At 43.9% G+C, this 20,081-nt stretch overlaps 1 protein-coding gene across 3 annotated transcripts in view; it reads left to right on the forward strand.

The window, feature by feature from the left end:
• The window catches only part of cwf19l2 (CWF19 like cell cycle control factor 2), a 231,319-nt gene that overhangs the window by 67,601 nt on the left and 143,637 nt on the right, over window positions 1-20,081 (forward strand). For all 3 annotated transcript variants that reach the window (XM_068033738.1, XM_068033739.1, XM_068033741.1), the window contains exons 3-4: window positions 4,336-4,452; window positions 11,376-11,492. In XM_068033738.1, the coding sequence (XP_067889839.1) occupies window positions 4,336-4,452; window positions 11,376-11,492 (234 nt within the window). The remainder of the gene's footprint in view (window positions 1-4,335; window positions 4,453-11,375; window positions 11,493-20,081) is intronic.

The following is a 20,081-nucleotide window of genomic DNA, read 5'->3' on the forward strand; positions in this document are numbered from 1 at the left end:
CCGCTGAAACAGCTAATATTTCCTCCCTTTCAATGCTAATATGTTCAAATATATCACAATTCCCCTCCCTGAGCGCTACACCTACATAGTCCTTCTCCATAGTGAACACAAATGAAAAGTAATCATTTAAAGTCTCACCTATGTCCTCCAGTTCCACACACACATTGCCACTTTGGTCCCTAATGGGCCTTACTCTTTCCCTGGTTACCCTCTTGCCCTTAATATACTTTTAAAACGCCTTAGGATTTTCCTTTATCTTGCCCGCCAGTGTTTTTTCATGTCCCCTCTTCGCTCTCCTAATTACTTTTTTTAAGTACTACCCTACACTTCCTATACTCTTCTAGTGCCTCCGCTGTTTTCAGCACTCTGAATCTGCCATAAGCCTCCTTTTTTTTCTGATCCAATCCTCTATATCCCTTGACATCCAGAGTTCCCTGGACTTGTTGGTCCTACCCTTCACCTTTAACGGGTACATGTTGGCTCTGAACTCTCATTATTTCCTTTTTGAATGACTCCCAGTGGTCTGATGTAGACTTTCCTACTAGTAGCTGATCCCAGTCCACTTTGACCAAATTCTGTTTTATCATATTGAAATTGGCCTTCCCCCAATTCAGTACCTTTATTTCCGGTCCTTCTTTGTCCTTTTCCATAACTACCTTAAATCTTTCGGAGTTATGGTCACTGTCCTCGAAATGCTCCTCCACTGACACTTCTACCACTTGTCCAGCTTCATTCCCAAGGATTAGGTCCAGTACTGCCCCTTCTCTTGTAGGACTTTCTACGTACTGGCTCAAAAAGCTCTCCTTTATGCGTTTTAAGAATTCCGCCCCCTTTAAGCCTTTTGCACTAAGACTATCCCAGTTGATATTGGGGAAGTTGAAATCCCCTACTATTATTACCCTATTATTTTCACATCTGTCAGAGATTTGCCTACATATCTGCTCCTCTATCTCTCCCTGACTGTTTGGAGGCCTGTACTACATTCCCAGCCAAGTGATTGCCCCCTTTTTGTTTTTAGGTTCTACCCATATGGCCTCATTTGAGGAACCTTCTAAGATATCATCCCTCCTTACTGCAGTAATTGACTCCTTGATCAACAGTGCTATGTCACCTCCTCTTTTACCCCCTCCCCTGTCATGCCCGAAGATTATATACCCTGGAATATTGAGCTGCCAGTCCTGCCTCTCCCTCAACCATGTCTCTGTGATAGCAATAATATCATAATCCCACGTGCTCATCAACGCTCTCAGTTCATCTGCCTGACTAGTAAGACTCCTTGCATTAAAATAGATGCAATCCAGCCTTGCATTTTTCACTTGTGCCTTAACAGATCTACATTTGCTCTGCCTTCCAGACTGACTCAGTTTCTCTTCTATATTTGACTGTGCATCACCCTCTACTGTACCTACACTCTGTATCCTATCCCCCTGCCAAATTAGTTTTAAACCCACCACAACAGCACTAGCAAACCTCCCGGCAAGGATGTTGGTCCCGTTCCTGTTCAGGTCCAACTTGTACAGGTCCCACCTTTGCCAGAAACAGATCCAGTGATCCAGGAAACTAAAGCCCTTCCTCCTGCACCATCTCCTCAGCCACACATTCATCTGCTCTATCCTCCTATTCCTATACTCACTAGCATGTGGCACTGGGAGTAATCCAGAGATTACAACCTTTGAGGTCCTGCTTTTTAATCTGCTCCCTAGCTCCCTAAATTCTAGTTGCAGGACCTCATCCCTCTTTCTATCTATGTCGTTGGTACCAATGTGTACCACGACCTCTGACTGTGCACCCTTCCCCTTCCGAATGTCCTGCAGCCGCTCCGTGACATCTTGACCCTAGCACCAGCGAAGCAACATACCATCCTGGAGTCACGTTTGCAGCCACAGAAACGCCTGGCATGGGAGTAGTGGGAGAAAGGGGATGGCATGGGTGGTGTGGCATGGGAAGGATGGACTGGTGTAGGATGGGGATGGCATGGGTGGTGCAGCGTGGGAAAGATGGATTGACATAGGATGGAGGGGGTGGTGTGGGGAGGATGGAATGGCACGGGATGCAGTGAGTGGTTAGGATCTGGAATCCATTGCTTTAGAGTGTGGTGAAGGCAGATTCAATCGTGACTTTCAAAATGGAATTGGATAATTATCCGAAGAGGAAAGATTTGCAGGGCTACCGGGGGAATGCAGGGGAGTGGCACTAGCTGAGTTGCTCTCACAGAGAGCTGGCACAGACGTGATAGGCTGAATGTCTCTTTCTGTGTTGTAACCATTCTATGATTCAGATTCTCTGACAAAATGTAGGAAATATCAGATACTGTACTAAAACAATCACCACTATTATAACTATAAAGCTACCCAGATGTCAGGAGTAGCTTAATTATCTATCCTCTTCCTGGCAACTGTCTGAGGTTGAACCAGACTATCCACAACCTTGGTGTCATATTTGATCCCATGATGCACTTCTGACCACATATCTGGGTCATCATTACGACTGTCTATTTCCACCTCCATAACATTGCCCAACTCTGCCCCTGCCTCAGCACACCTGCTGCTGAAGCCCTCATCCGTGTCTTTGTTACCTCTAGACTATTGTAATGCATTCCTGGCCTGCCTCCCACATTCTACCACCTGTAAACTTGAAATCATCCAGAACTCTGCTGCCCGTATCCTAACTTGCACCAAGTCCTGCTCATCCATCACCCCTGTGCTTGCTGATCTACATTGGCTCCTGGTCTGGCAATGCCTTGATTTTAAAATTCTTATCTTTGCTTTCAAACCCCTCAGTGGCCTTATCTTTCCCTACGTCTGTAACTTTCTCCAGCCCTGCAGTCCTCCGAGATCACTATGCTCCCCCAATTCTGTCCTAATATCTCCTTATGTGACTCAGTGTCAAATTCTGTTTGATTACAATCCTGTGAAGCGCCTTGGGATGTTTTACTACATTAAAGGTGCTATATAAATTCAAGTTGTTAGAAATTATATTGCCATTTCAAGTAGACATTTGTACTGCAGTAAGATTAACCTATTGTTGTTTCAGTATTGTTGTAAATGCTAAATATGTAAATTAGTCTATAGGCTTTTGTGAATTAGAAACTAAAGTCCATTGTTAGGGACCTAAGGTGAATTTTCATTATACTAAAAAGACAATTGCCGGAGTATATTTGTTAGCCTGAATTTGAATATGTAGATCAGTATCATTAGAAAATTGATTTTATTTAGTAACTGAAATACTATAGTTAACTTTTAAACAATGGAAAGTGCCACAGCACTGGTGCCTTAGAGATATATCTAGGAATAACTTTGACCATTGCTCAGTCATATTATTGGACCCATTCTGAATTATCTCTGTGAACGTAGTCTTTTTTTAAAAGTTAGTCTTTACATAGCTTACATCAAGCTCAAAATGACAATAGAGAATTGAAGAATCTTGCAGCATGGAAGGAAACCATTCAGCCCATTGTGCCTGTGCTGGCATTTTGAAAGAGCTATCCAGTTTGTCCCATTTGCCTGGTCTTTTCCCTTATTTCTGCAAATTTTAAAAAAATAAATTTTGACAAGGATACTGGAAGAACTCGTTTTCGAATACTGCTATGGGATCTTTTAAGCTCATCTTAGGGGGCAGACAGAGTCTCAGATTAATGTTGCATCTGAAAGATGGTACCTCCAATAGTGCAGCACTTCCTCAGTACTACATTGAAGTGTCAGTCTAGATTGTGTGCTCAGGTTGCTAGTCTAGGACTTGAACCCAGAACCAAGTAATTTAGAGGCAAGAGTGCTACCACTGAGACAAGGCTGACACATATATTGAGATGTTTTTAAACAAGAGGTGTTTGTGCTGAGCTATTGGAGAGGTCAAGATAAGAGTAATAAATAATGTGAACTTGTGTAGCTCCTTATTATGTCAGAATGTCACAAAATTGCTTCACAGTGCATAATTCTTGAGTGCATGTGAACAACATGGCAACTTGTTCTGTGTTATCAATATACCACAAATAGCAGTGAAATAATTAAACAATTTGTAAGCTTTCCTTTCCCAGAAAATCTCTGGTAAATGCTGCCATGACACAGATGCTTTTGCATGTTTTGATGTGCTGTAATTTCCAATCATATCTTATATTCTATTGATAGTCATATCAATTTGTTTTTGTTCCCATGTGTGTGAGAAACCTGTAAGATTTTGATCCCTGCACTGCAGTGGATTCAGTACAAGCTGGATAAAAGATACAATCATTTTGGTTTCTTTAGAAGCATGATTGACTGACTAAACATTTCAGTATTTTTGTTGGGTAACATACAAAAGTTGTAAATTTTTAAACATTTAAAATGTGCCCTCTTACAGGAACATTCTATTAAATCTAAGAAGAAAAAGGAGAAAAAATCGAAGAAAGGCAAAAAAGAAAAGAAGAAAAAGAGCAAGCAAAAGGAAAAGACTGATGAATTCAGTGACAGTTCTTCTGTATGTATAGGCTTAAAACAGGAAAACAAAGCATCTTACAGTAATTTTCTATGTTGTAGTGACGGTCTGCTTTAAATGGAAAAGAACATACATATGTAACTGTTTAAAAATTGTAATTGTGACGCTCATTTTTTGGTTACAACCTTTCCCTGATTAGTAATATAGGCAGCTATAGAGCTCTGAATTGGAGAGAATGGGATTCCCCCTCTCTGCCCCTGCCATGTTGGCATTGGACAGTAAAGACCTGCTGGGGTCTGCAAATGAGACCCGACCCGAGCCTGACAGAATCCCATCCGAGCCCGACCTGGCCTGAGTCCTTACATTTTTACCCGTGCCCGACCCGACCTTCTGTTTTTCCCTTTGTTCCTTAACTACACAAGCTTAAAATAACTGTAAAAAAAACTCCTTTAAAGTCCAAAAAGCAAATTAGCATTATGTCGCTTACCTGAGGTTGTGATGGAGCGTGTCTGATCTGACCTGACCCGAGCCCAAATGCCGGACCCGGAAGTGTGACCTGACCTTCCCAAACTCAACACATGTCGCGGGTTCAGGTCGGGTAGCAGGCCTTTATTGAACAGGGCACGTACAGATAGACCCAATGTTGTTTATGAAATACTGTGTCTCAACAATGTGTCTTTATCTGAGCCTAAGGGAAGCACCCTTACTGGATCAGTATGGCATTTCTAGTTCCAAAACCAGTCAGCTGATCTGTCTCAGTGAGGTTGTCAACAAGCATAGCAAGGTGTAGGCTAAGTTGTGGACTGTTTTGTGCTGTTGGCCAGACTCCATTAAGAAATGGATTGAGACTTTCCAGGCAGAATTCTTGCAATCAGCGTAGACCGGAGACTTGCATCCCAGGAGTCTGGGATAAATTCAAGCCCAAGACTTATTAAGTGAAAGGACAGGCATATAGTCATAGGGTCATTTACGGCACAGAAGGAGGCCATGCAGCCCACCGAGTCCAGTGTTTGATTGTAATCTCCACATTCAGTCCTTGGCGGATGGAGACATCCTGGATAAGTGATGTAAAAGTGGAGGGACTGAGTTGACAAATTCAGTTCAAAAACACTATACTATTTGTTGATTCTAGCTGGCAAACCATCTAACTGTTGCTGAAAACAACAACAGCTTGAGCTGAAAGGGTCTTTAATGTAGGAAAATGTCCAAAAGTGCTTCACAGGAGTATTGTCAGACAGAATTTGATAACTAGTCATTTAAGGAAATATTAGGATAGGTCATCAAAAGCTTTTGGCCCAAGGAGTAAGTTTTAAGGAGCATCTTAAACAAGCAGAGGGATGTTACAGAACTTGGAAGTATTGTGAGCTATGAGGAGGACGGTATGGCACTTCAAACGGGCATAGACAGATTGGTGGAATGGGTGGACAAGTGGCAGATGAAATTAAATGCAGTTAAGTGTGAAGTGATTCATTTTTGTAGGAAGAACACAGAGAGAAAATATGAAATAAAGAGTACAATTCTAAAGGGGGTGCAGGAGCATGAGGGACCTGAGTGTATGTGTGCATAAATCAATGAAAGTGGCAGGACAAGTTGAGAGCGAGGTTAATAAAGCATAGAGCATCCTAGGCTTTATCAATAGGGGCATGGTGTACAAAAGCAAGGAGGTTATGTTACTTGTATAAAACACTGGTTCAGCCTCAACTGGAGTATTGCGTCCAGTTCTGGGCACCACACTTTAGGAAGGATGTGAAGGTGTTAGAGAGGATGCAGAGAAGATTCACAAGAATAGTTCCAGGGATGAGGAACTTCAGTTACGTAGATAGATTGGAGAAGTTGGGACTGTTTTCCTTGGAGAAGAGAAGATTGAGAGGAGATTCGATAGAGGTATTCAAAATCATGAGGGCTCTGGACAGAGTAGATAAGGAGAAACCTTTCCCATTGGTGGAAGGATCGAGAACCAGAGGGCACAGATTTAAAGTAATTGGCAAAAGAAACAATGGCGACATGAAGAAAAACTTTTTCATGCAGCGAGTGGTTAGAATCTAGAATGCAGTCCCTGAGTGTGGTGGAGGCAGGTTCAAACCGGATGGACCACCCGGCATTGACCTGGGCACCGGAAATGACAATGGCAAACCTAGCCCTGCCAACCCTGCAAAGTCCTCCTTACTATCATCTGGGTGCTAGTGCCAAAGTTGGGAGAGCTGTCCCACAGACGAGTCAAGCAATAGCCTGACATAGCCATGCTCACCAAATCATACCTTACGATGTCCCAGACACCGCCATCACCCTCCCCAGATATGTCCTCTCCCAATGGTAGGACAGACCCAGCAGAGGGGGCAGCAGAGTGGGATACAGTCGGGAGGGAATTGCCCTGGGAGTCCTCAACATCGACTCCAGACCCTATGAAATCTCATGGCATCAGGTTAAATATGGGCAAGGAAGCCTCCTGCTGATTACCAGCTACTGCCCTCCCTCAGCTGATGAATCAGTACTCCTCCATGTTGAACAGTACTTGGAGGAAGCACTGAGGGTGGCAAGGGCGCAGAATGTACTCTGGGTGGAGGACTTCAATATCCATCATCAAGAGTTGCTCGATGGCACCACTACTGACCGAGCTGGCCGAGTCCTAAAGGACGTGGCTGCTAGACTGGGTCTGCGGCAGATGGTGAGGGAACCAACAGGAAGGAAAAATATACTTGAGCTCCTCCTCACCAATCTGCCTGCTGCGGATGCATCTGTCTATGACAGTATTGGTAGGAGTGACCACCGCACAGTCCTTGTGGAGACAAAGTCCCGTCTTCACATTGAGGATACCCTCCATTGTGTTGTGTGGCACTACCACCGTGCTAAATGGGATAGATTTCAAACAGATCTAGCAACTCAAAACTGGGCATCCATGATGCGCTAAGGGCCATGCAGCAGAATTGTACTCAACCACAATCTGTAACCTCATGGCCTGTCATATCCCCCACTCTACCATCACCATCAAGCCGTGGGACCAACCCTGGTTCAATGAAGAGTGCAGGAGGGCATGACAGGAGCAGCAGCAGGCATACCTCAAAATGAGATGTCAACCTGGTGAAGCTACAACCCAGGACTACTTGCATGTCAAACAGCATAAGTAGCATGCAGATCAGATCTAAGCTCTGCAGTCCTGCCACATCCAGTCGTGAATGGTGGTGGACAATTAAACAACTAACAGGAGGAGGTGGCTCCACAAATATCCGCATCCTCTGATCGGGGAGCCCTGCACATCAGTGCAAAAGTTAAGGCTAAAGCATTTGCAACAATCTTCATCTAGAAGTGCCAAGTTGATGATCCATCTTGGCACTTCAGCCAATTTGATTCACTCCGCGTGATATCAAGAAACGACTGAAGGCACTGGATACTGCAAAGGCTATGGGCCCTGACAACATTCCGGCAATAGTACTGAAGACGTGTGCTCCAGAACTTGCTGCGCCCCTAGCCAAGCTGTTCCAGTACAGCTACAACATTGGCATCTACCTGGCATTGTGAAAAATTGCCCAGTATGTCATGTACACAAAAAGCAGGACATGTTCAACCCAGCCAATTACTGCTCCATCCGTCTACTCTCAATCATCATTAAAGTGATGGAAGGTGTCGTCGCCAGTGCTACCAAGCAGCACTTGCTTAGCAATAACCTGCTCAGTGGTGCTCAGTTTGGGTTCCGCCAGGGCCATACAGCTCCAGACCTCATTACAGCCTTGGTTCAAACATGGACAGAAGAGCTTAACTCAAGAGGTGAGGTGAGAGTGACTGCTCTCAATATCAAGGCAGCATTTGACCGAGTATGGCATCAAGGAGCTCGAGCAAAACTGGAGTCAATGGGAATTGGGGGAGAAACTTTCCGTTGGTTGGAGTCATACCTAGCACAAAGGAAGATGGTTATGGATGTTAGAGGTCAATCATCTCCGCTCCAGGACATCACTGCAGGGGTTCCTCAGAGTAGTGTCCTAGGCCCAACCACCTTCAGTTACTTTATCAATGACCTTCCTTCAATCATCAGGTCAGAGGTGGGGATGTTCACTGATGATTGCACAATGTTCAGCACCATTCACGACTCCTCAGATACTGAAGTGGTCCGTGTAGAAATGCAGCAAGATGTGGACAGTATCCAGGCTTGGGCTGATTCGTGGCAAGTAACATTTGCGCCACACAAGTGCCAGGCAATGACCATCTCCAACAAGAAAGAATCTAATCATCTCCCTTTGACATTCAATGGCATTATGATCACTGAATCCCCCACTATCAACATCCTGGGGATTACCATTGACCAGAAACTGAATTGGAGTAGCCACATAAATACCATGGCTACAAGAGCAGGTCAGAGGCTAGGAATCCTGCGGCAAGTAACTCCCCTCCTGACTCTCCAAAGCCTGTCCACCATCTGCAAGGCACAAGTCAGGAGTGTGATGGAATACTCTTCACTTGCCTGGATGGGTGCAGCTCCAACAACACACAAGAAGCTTGACAACATCCAGGAAAAAGCAGCCCGCTTGATTGGCACCCCATCCACATACATTCACTCCCTCCACCACCGAGGCACAGTGTACCATATACAAGATAATTCCTTCACTGTTGCTGGGTCAAAATCCTGGAACTCCCTTCCTGACAGCTTTTAGGGTGTACCTACCCCACATGGACTGCAGTGGTTCAAGAAGGCAGCTCACCAGCACCTTCTCAAGGGCAATTAGGGATGGGCAATAAATGCTGGCCTTACCAGCGACGCCCACATCCCATGAACGAATATAAAATATCGAGGCTTTCAAGAGGGAATTGGATTATTCTCTAAAAAGGAAGTATGTGTAGGGCTATGGGGTGAAGGCAGGGAGTGGCACTAGATGAATTGCTCCTTCAGAGATCCAGCACCAACATGATGGGCTGAATGGCCTCCTTCTGTATTGTATGAGTTTATGATTCTATGAATTAGGAAATTCCTGAGCTTTGGACCTAGACAACTGAAGGCATGGGCACCAGTTTTGGCTAGAGGAAGTGAGGGGGGCCCAAGAGGCCAGAGTTGGAGGAATGCAGATTTCTTGGAGGGTTGTCGGGCTGGAGGAGGTTTGAGATTGGAAAAGAACACAGTCATGAAGGGTTTTATGCACAAGTATGAGAATTTTAAAATCATGGCATTCTTGGACCAGGAGCCAGTGTAAGTTGCTGAGCATAGAGGTGATAAGTGAATATCAAAACAAGAAGGACTTTAATATTTCTTTTTAAGAGCAAGTGTGAAAGACTAAGTTTTATGGCATGGCATGTCACTGCGTAAGCTTTATAGTATTTTTTAAATATTGCATTGACCACCATTATACAATGTACTTGTACCTTTTTAAAAGCGTAGTATAATGGATTAATTTCATGTTACTTATGATTTCTAAACTGAAACACATAATTCAGTAAATTAATGGCCAATGTCACATCTAAATTAATAAGGTTCAAAAAATGTTATGCATTTAGTTGCTTTGTCAGTTTTGCTGTAAACTAGTTTAATTGTTAATTAGACTTTTGCATCTACTGTGACGTTGGATAACTTAACATTCTCAAGTATGTGACTCATAGCATGAAATTCAGTTGGATAGTCAGGTCAACTTCTATTGGTCTGGGGCCCTTTATTTGCTTTTTTACTATGTGCAATTGTCTCTACTTATCATAAACTGAGATTCAACCTGTTTACAATTGTATTAAATCGGCTATGAATTTTATTCAATTAATTTGTGACAGCTTAACAAATATCAATTAAGCAAAGCCAAAAGTGAAAAACAAAAAAAAAATCTGGAGCAATAGCATTGAAATCAGTATTTCTAGGCATGCAATGTTTCAAACAGCAGTGGTGGTGACTGCCCAAGGGCAGGTCCTCTGCTCATTTCTCCACACCTCACTGTCCTGTTCGTTCTTTTGTAGCTGCTTGTAAGAGACTCACATTTTTTAACTTCCATGAAAAATTAGCAATATGACTAGAGTAAAAGTACATGAGGTGGTTTCCCGTTGCCTTCCTCATGTGCGCTTTAAATGAAACACAAGTCCTTTTCCTGAAGGATCCACTGCCTGTAAGCAACTGTTGTCTCTCGAGGTTCTTGCTCTTCCATCATAACCATTGAAAATTTGCTGGTTCTGCCATTGGCCATGACATGTAACCCTGAGCACAGCACCCTTGCCTGGGGTGACTCCAAAAAGGGCAAGGACGACCACCCCCTGAGGTCTCAAATGACCCTGCTACCCTGTTTCCATCAGTATTAGAGAAAAATAACTTTGGCTTCCAGATTAACAGTTCTGCAAACCTGTCCTAAAATAAACTATGTTAACGTGCATCCAATATTTCAAACAAGAATCTGTTTTCTGAATAAACACCTGTTAATGTTGTAAATGTTTACATTTGAATTAACTTGCTATCCACTACTTCAACTACTTTACCTTTTTGCACCATTATCTTAGTCAGCCTTAGTATCATAAACATGAAACTTTTAAAATATTATTATATTTGTCAACGCATCCTATCAATACTGACCCATGAAACAATGTAGTTTGAAAATAATTGCCTGGTTTTTGGAAGATTTTACAATTGATGAAGTGATCCTGAATACTGTATTAACTACCTTGTTTTTGGTGAATTCTAGAGTTTATAAATTTAAGATGAGTAAAAAGTTACTGGCACAGTGTCTTGAGAGAAAAAAATAAATCAGTCTTTGAAATCTAAAAAACTAATATGGACAGATGGTAAGAATTTTAAATTCTACATTGAATAGTCAGTAAGGATTGCAGAGAGATAAGGTGCTCATGCAACGTTGAATTGACAAAGATGAAATAAGTTGCTAATAGAAAGTGAATGATCAGTGTCGTAGTGACATATTTTAACTGTGAAAGCCCTTAACATTAGACTAATTGGATCCCATTGATACACTTCTCGTAGTTAATGGAGAGTATTTTAATTTATTTTTCTGCTTCAGGGTTCGGAGATAGAATGGATTGAAGCTCCTGCTGATTCTCATCCTGGCAGCAGTGAAAAGACCTGGAAAATCAAGGAAGAGCAATTATGTTTTGCAGAAAAAACAGACACTGCTCAGGTATGAAATAACTTTTCAGAACCTCAGAATACTACAATATGGAAACAAGTCCATGAGAGCTATCTAATGTCCTTTAGGCAAGAAAATATGTTATTGTTACCTGGTCTGGCCTATATATGACTCCAGATCCAAGGCAATGTGGTTGACTCTTAGCTTTTCTGTTTTTGTAGAGGGCAGTTATAAGAATAAAACCAGACGAACCACCTGGATTCAGACACTATGAAGGCGCACAAAGCCCATTTGACCCTGACATAGCCATATTCACAGAATCATACCTTTCAGACAACATCCCAGACTCTTCCATCACCATCTTTGGATGTGTTCTGTCCTACCAGCAAGACAGGTGCACCAGAGATGGTAATACAGTGGCATAGAGTCGGGAGGGAGTGGCTGTGGGAGTCCTCAACATTGACTCTGGATCCTATGAATTTTCATGGCATCAGGTTATACATGGACAAGGAAATCTTCTGTTGATTACTGCCTACCACCCCTCCTCAGCTGATGAATCAGCGTTCTTCCATGTTAAACACCAGTTGGACAAAGCACTGAGGGTAGCAAGATTATAGAATGTACTCTAGGTGGGGAACCTCAATGTCATTGCCAAGAGTGGCTCTGTAGCACCACTACTGACCGAGCTGGTTGAGTCCTAAAGGACATAAATGCCAGACTGGGCCTGCGGCAGGTGGTGAGAGAATGAACACGAAGGAAAAACCTACTTGAACTTATTACCAAGCTACTTGTTGCAGATGAACCTGTACATGATGGTGTTGGTGAAAGTGACGATTGCACGTCCTTGTGGAGACGAGAACCTGTCCTCACTCTGAGGATGTCCTCCATCATGTGTGGCAATACTGCGGTGCTAAAAGTGATTGAGAACACATTTCGCAGCTCAACCCAGGCATCCGTGAGGTGCTGTTGGCTGTCATCAGCAACACAATTGTATTCCACAACAATGTGTAACGTGGCATATTTCTCATTTTATCATTACCATCAAGCCAGGAGGCCAAACCTAGTTCAATGACGTGTGTAGAAGAGCATGCCAGGAGCAACGTCAGGCCTACCTGGACTGAAAGACCAACCTAGTGAAGCTACAATAGAGGACTATATGCATGGTATAGACAGAGCTAAGCAATCCCATAACCAATGGTGCAGTCGTGAATGGTGGTGGGCAATTCACGAATGGGAGAAAGGAAGTTCCATGAACATCCCCATCTTCAGTGATTACAGAGCCCAGCATGTGAGTTCAAATGACAATCTTCAGCCAAAAGTGCTGAGTGGATGATCCATCTCAGTTTCTTCCTGAGGTCCCACCATCACAAAAGCCAGGCTTCAGCCAATTCAATTCACTCCACATGATGTCAAGAAACGGCTGAGTGCACTGGATATGGCATAAACAATGGGCCCCAACAACATTCTGGCTGTAGTATTAAAGATTTGTGCTCCAGAATGAGCCGTGCCTCTAGCCAAGCTGCTCTAGTACAGCTACAACACTGGCATCCACTGGACAAAGTCGAAAATTGCCCAGGTATGTCCTGCCCACTTAAAGCAGTCTTCTGTCAATCAGCAGTAAGGTGTCATCGACAGTGCTATCCAGTGGCATGTACTCCATCAAGGTGCATCATGCTTTGAGTCCAAATGCGTTAATGATGAGGCAGAGCGGCAGCAGAGAAGGAAAGAAAAGGAAGCAAATCCTGCACTCCAGATCCTACTACCTCGTGGGTCGTCCTGCCCCATGTGCAGGTTGAGAATCAGCCTGTTCAGTCACATGATGACCAGTGGCAGAAACTCGCAACCTTGAGTAGATGTCATCCTCAAATCGAGGGACAGCTGACAACGATGACCACTCTTCAGTAACCTGCTCACTTGATTCTCAATTTGGGTTTCGCCAGAACCACTCAGCTCTAGACCTCATTTACAGCCTTGGACAACAGAGCTAAATTTCAGAGGTGAGCTGAAAGTGACTGCACTTGACATCAAGGCTGCATTTGAGTGTGGCATCAAGAAGCCCAAGTAAATTGAAGTCAATGAGAATCGGGGGGAAAAAAGACTCCACTGGCTGGACTAATACCTAGCACAAAGGACAATGATTGTGGATATTGGAGGCCAATCATCTCAGCCCCAGGACATTGCTGCAGGAGTTTCAGGTCAGTGTCCTAGGCTCACCCCCATCTTTAGCTGCTTTTCAATAAGGTCCATCATAAGGTCTGAAGTGGGGATGCTCGCTGATGATTTCTCAGTGTTCAGTTGCATTTGCAACGCCTCAGGTAATGAAGCCATCTGTGCTTGCATGCAGCAAGACCTGGACAACATTCCAGCTTAGGCTGATAAATGGCAAGTAACATTTGTGCCACGCAACTGCCATGCAATGACCATCTCCAACAAGCGAAAATTTAGCCATCTGCCCATAACATTCAATGGCATTACCATCATCAAATCCCCTATCATCAGCATCCTGGGGGTCACCTTGGACCAGAAACTTAACTGGACCAGCCACATAAATACTGTGGCTACAAGAGCAGGTGAGAAGCTGAATATTCTGTGACAAGTGATTCACCTCCTGATTATCCAAAGCCTTTCTACCATTCACAAGTCACAAGTTAGGAGTGGGATGGAATGCTCCTTACTTGCCTAGATGAGTGCTTGGAGGCACAGGGCAAGGCTAAAATACTTGAGTATTTTGTATCAGTATTTACTAGGGAAGAGGCAGAATTTCCTCCTCCTACGTCTTAAATGACGCTGTGATCATCCAGGACAAAACCGCCCGCTTGTTCGGCTACCCATCCACCGCCTTAAACATTCACTCCCTCCATCACCAGTGCTCTGGTCTGCAGTGTGCATCATCTACAAGAAACACTGCAGCACCTCACCAAGGCTGTTTCAATAGTACCTCACAAACAGTGGGGTCCTCTACAGGGAATCCATTTGGTGTTTCTTTCATTCACTCACAGGATGTGGGTGTCGCTGACAAAGCCAGCATTTATTGCCCATCCCTAATTTCCTTGAGAAGGTGGTGCACCATTATAGCAGTTTCTTGATCCAACTGAGTGGCTTACTAGGCCATTTCAGAGGACAGCTAAGAGTCAACACATTGGTATGAAGCTGGAGTCGCATATAGACCAAACCAGGTAAGGAAAGCAGATTTTCTTCTCTAAAGGGGTTTTTACACTAATCCAGTAGTTTCATGGTCGCTATTACTGCTATTAGCTTTTTGTTCCAGATTTATTTAATTAACTGAATTTGAATTCTTTAACTGGGATTTGAAGTCATGTTAGTCCAGTAGCATAAACACTGTGCCACCATACATATGCCAAAGTTCTTCCAAGCATTATGCCATTGGCAATAAAGCCTGAGGGGAGATCGCTGAAGGCCTTTGTCAACTGTCCAAAGTGGCCCTCTAGACTTGAAATCTGTTGGTGGTAGGTTGGTCGAGTTGGTCTGGATCGGCCTACCTTTGCTGATGTAGCAGTTGTATTCTGGAGACTGTATATTCGCGGCTTTGGTGATTAATAATTTTGTACTGTATCTTTTTATTCATTCATAGGATGTGGGCATCGCTGGCTAGGACGGCATTTATAGCCCATCCCCAATTGCCCTTGAGAAGGTGGTGGTGAGCCACCTTCTTGAACCGCTGCACTCCATGTGGGGTAGATACACCCACAGTGCTGTAAGGAAGGGAGTTCCAGGATTTTGACCCAGCAACAGTGAAGGAATGGCGATATAGTTCCAAGTCAGGATGGTGTGTGGCTTGGAGGGGAACTTGCAGGTGGTGGTGTTCCCATGCATCTGCTGCCCTTGTCCTTTTAGGTGGTAGAAGTCACGGGTTTGGAAGGTGCTGTCTAAGGAACCTTGATGCATTGCTGCTGTGAATCTTGTATACAGTACACACTGCTGCCACTGTGTGTCGGTGGTGGAGGGAGTGAATGTTGAACATTGTGTTTAAGGTGGTGGATGGTGTGCCAATCCAGCGGGCAATTTTGTCTTAATTTAATTTAGAGATACAGCACTGAAACAGGCCCTTCGGCCCACCGAGTCTGTGCCGACCGACAACCACGCATTTATACTAACCCTACAGTAATCCCATATTCCCTACCACCTACCTACACTAGGGGCAATTTACAATGGCCAATTTACCTATCAACCTGCAAGTCTTTGGCTGTGGGAGGAAACCGGAGCACCCGGCGAAAACCCACGCAGTCACAGGGAGAACTTGCAAACTCCGTACAGGCAATACCCAGAATTGAACCCGGGTCCCTGGAGCTGTGAGGCTGCGGTGCTAACCACTGCGCCACTGTGCCTTGAATGGTGTTGAGCTTCTTGCGTGTTGTTGGAGCTGCACCCATCCAGGCAAGTGGAGAGTATTCCATCACACTCCTGACTTGTGCTTTGTAGATGGTGGACAGGGAGTCAGGCAGTGAGTTACTCGCTGCAGGATTCCTAGCCTCTGACCTGCTCTTGTAGCCATGGTATTTATATGGCTACTCCAGTTCAGTTTCTGATCAATGGTAACCCCCAGGATGTTGATAGTGGGGGATTCAGTGATTGTAGTGCCACTGAACATCAAGGGGAGGTGGTTAGATTCTCCCTTGTTTGAGATGGTCACTGCCTGGCACTTGTGTGGCGCGAATGTTACTTGCCACTCATCAGCCCAAGCGTGGATGTTGTCCAGGTCTTGCTGCATTTCTACACGGACTCCTTCAGTATCTGAGGAGTCATAAATGGTGCTGAACATTGTGCAATCATCAGCGAACATCCCCATTTCTGACTTGATGATTGAAGGAAGCTCATTGATGAAGCAGCTGAAGATGGTTGGGACACTACCCTGAGGAGCTCCTGCAGCAATGTCCTGGAACAGAGATGATTGACCTCCAACAACCACAACCATCTTCCTTTGTGCTAGGTATGTTTCCAACCAGTGGAGAGCTTTCCACCTGATTCTCATTGAGTCCAGTTTTGCTAGGGCTCCTAGATGCCATACTCGGTCGAATGCTGCCTTGATGTCAAGAGCAGTCACTCTCACCACACCTCACCTCTGGTGTTCAGCTCTTTTGTCCATGTTTGAACTAAGGCTGTAATGAGGTCAGGAGCTGAGTGGCCTTGGCTGAACCCAAACTAAGCATCACTGAGCAGGTTATTGCTAACAAATGCCGCTTGATTGCACTGTCGATGACAGCTTCCATCACTTTCGTGATGATCGAGAGTAGACTGATGGCGCGGTAATTGGCCAGGTTGGATTTCTCCTGGTTTTTGTGTACAGACAAATTTTCCACATTTCTGGATAGATGCTAGTGTTGTAGCTGTACTGGAACAGCTTGGCTAGGGGCGCGGCAAGTTCTGGAGTACACGTCTTCAGTACTACAGCCGGAATGTTGTCAGGGTCCATGGCCTTTGCAGTATCTAGTGCCTTCTGTCATTTCTTGATATCGCGTGGAGTGAATCGAATTTTCTAAAGCCTGGCATCTGTGATGCTGGGGACATCAGGAGGAGGCCAAGATGGATCATCCACTTGGCACTTCTGGCTGAAGATTGTTGCAAATACTTCAGCCTTATCTTTTGCACTGATGTGCTGGGCTCCCCCATCATTGAGGATGGGGATATTTGTGGAGCCACCTCCTCCAGTTAGTTGTTTAATTGTCCACCACCATTCATGACTGGATGTGGCAGGACTCAGATCTGATCTAAAAACAAGAAATGCTGGAACCACCCCGGTCTGGCAGCATCGATGGAAAGAGAAGCAGAGTTAACGTTTCGGGTCAGTGACCCTTCTTTGGAATGGTAAATCTGATCTGTTGGTTATAGGATTGCTTAGCTCTGTGTATCTCATGCTGCTTACGCTGTTTGGCACACAAGTAGTCCTAGGTTGTCGCTTCACCAGGTTAACACCTGATTTTGAGGTATGCCTTGTGCTGCTCCTGGCATGCCCTCCTGCACTTTTCATTGAGCCAGGGTTGGTCCCCTGGCTTGATGGTAATGGTAGAGTGGGGGTTATGCCGGGCCATGAGGGTACAGATTGTGTTTGAGTACAATTCTGCTGGTGATGGCCCACAGCACCTCATGGATGCCCAGTTTTGCATTGCTAGATCTGTTTGAAATCTGTCCCATTTAGCACGGTGGTAGTGCCACAGCAATCAACACTGGTTTCATGGCCATCATTAGACTGGATTTTAATTCCAGATTTATTAACTGAATTCACATTCTACCGTCTGCCATGATGGGATTCGAACCCATGTCCCTAGAGCAATACCATGGGTCTCTGGGTTACTAGTCCAGTGGCAATACCACTACGCCACCGCCTCTCCACAGTATATATAGTAGTAATTTGCATAAAACTAAACTAAGACTAACTGGTCTAGAATTTCCTGGATGATCCCTTTCTGCTTTTTTTGGGCACCCTCCAATCCTCTATCATAATTTTCCTTTCACCCGAATTTGGGGAAATTATTGTCTGAGCCTTCAGTTTGTTGACAAAGTAGGAGAACTGTCACTCACTTTCTCCACTATGATATAAAATAAACCCAGAAAGTGCTGGAAATACTCAGCAGGTCAGGCAGCATCTGTGGAGAGAGAAGTAGAGTTAACGTTTCAGGTCTTCACTATGAGATTGCCTCCTCCATCTCTGAGCCTAATCCTCTGCCTTTTTAAAGCACTTATAGGAAATCTTTGTATTGTTATTGTATATTTTTTGTTAATTTTCTGTCCTGCTTCTTTGGTTTTTGTAGCTGTGCTAAATTCTTTAAATTTGTTCTAGCTTTATCTTTTTAATTATGTGCTCCGCGTGTTCTGAACACTTCTCAGTTTCAAATTTGATGTATTTTCTGTGTATGCATTGAAGTATAACCTTCAGTTCATCTTTTTGTCTTGTTAGAATGTATTTTGTTTCTGTCTTTTGTTCTTCCTTTGCTGTTCTATGGGTCCATTTTCCAATGTTTCCTTCCATTTGATCTGGACATGGTCTGTTTTTAACTTGCTTTAATTTACTTACAGGCAAGTCCTCAGCTTTTCTGTTTGTTTTTCTTTTTATTTCTTACTGCTAAATCTAATTGCATTGTGATCACTGTTTTACAATGATCACCTACTGACTCTACTTCATTACCGAGAACCTAGACATCCTTGTAGAAATAGCAATTTATTGACTGAGAAACTGACCTGAACTGCAAAAACCCTTTATAATCAGAAACATTTTCCTTGTAACAATTTTTGTATAATTAAGACCTTCTACAATTGTATTTTTGGTGTCATTACTTGCCTCTGTAATTTTCTACAAATTTTAAGCTCCATTTTCTTTCATTGTTCAGTAGTCTGTAATGTACTCCCAGTAATGTGACCAATCACTTAATATTCCTCACTCAATCCAAAAGAATTTGGCTGCGATCGGTTCTCTGTTTAAATCCTTATGTTCTCTTGCCATGATACTGCCAATAATTAAGACCATTGTCCTTCTCTCCCTGTCTTGCTTCCCTATCTCTCCTGAAAAGTTTATACCCCAACATAGTAAATTGCAAATCATGATCTAGCTACAGTTTGTTACTGCTATTATGTCTTGATTTTCTATTTTAATCAAGTGCTCGTTCTCCAGTTTTGATTTTAATACTCTCAGAAATAATATATGCAGATTTTAGTTTGAATTTTCTTGAAGGATCAAAAACAAGATTTTCTTGGAATATTTCAGGCACAGTGGCGCAGTGGTTAGCACCGCAGCCTCAAAGCTCCAGCGACCCGGGTTCAATTCTGGGTACTGCCTGTGTGGAGTTTGCAAGTTCTCCCTGTGTCTGCGTGGGTTTTCGCCGGGTGCTCCGGTTTCTTCCCACCACCAAAAGACTTGCAGGTCGATAGCTAAATTGGCCATTATAAATTGCCCCTAGTATAGGTAGGTGGTAGGGGAATATAGGGACAGGTGGGGATGTGGTAGGAATATGGGATTAGTGTAGGATTAGTATAAATGGGTGGTTGATGGTCGGCACAGACTCGGTGGGCCGAAGGGCCTGTTTCAGTGCTGTATCTCTAAATAAAAAAAATAAAATAAAAAAATAAAAATAAACATTTAGCTCTAGTGTTCAATCAAGCTAACTATTTGATAGTGTTTTGTAATGTTAACTAATTTGTTAAAACAGAACACATAGGGTATTCATTAGTGCTTGGTTGAGGGTCACAATTCCAGGAAGTGTCACATGTTATCTGACTTAGCATGTGCTGCCCAGTGTTAATTTTTTTTAAATTATTCATTCATAGGATGTGGGCATCATTGGCGAAGCCAGCATTTATTGCCCATCCCTAATTGCCCTTGAGAAGGTGAGCCGCCACCTTGAATCGCTGCAGTTCTTCTGGTATAGGTACACACACGGTGCTTTTAGGGAGGGAGTTCCAGGATTTTGACCCAGCAACAGTGAAGGAACGCAATATGTTTTCAAGTCAGGATGGTGTGTGACTTTGAGGGGAGCTTGCTGTTGTTCCCATATGCCTGATGTCCTTGTTCATCTAGGTGGTGGAGGTCGCAGGTTTGGAAGATGTTGTCGAAGGAGGCCTGGCGGGTTGCTGCGGTGCATCTTGTAGATGGTACACACTGCTGCCACGGTGTGCCAGTGGTGGAGGGAG

Source organism: Heterodontus francisci, chromosome 6, assembly GCF_036365525.1.
Source record: "Heterodontus francisci isolate sHetFra1 chromosome 6, sHetFra1.hap1, whole genome shotgun sequence".
Classification (NCBI taxonomy): domain Eukaryota; kingdom Metazoa; phylum Chordata; class Chondrichthyes; order Heterodontiformes; family Heterodontidae; genus Heterodontus; species Heterodontus francisci.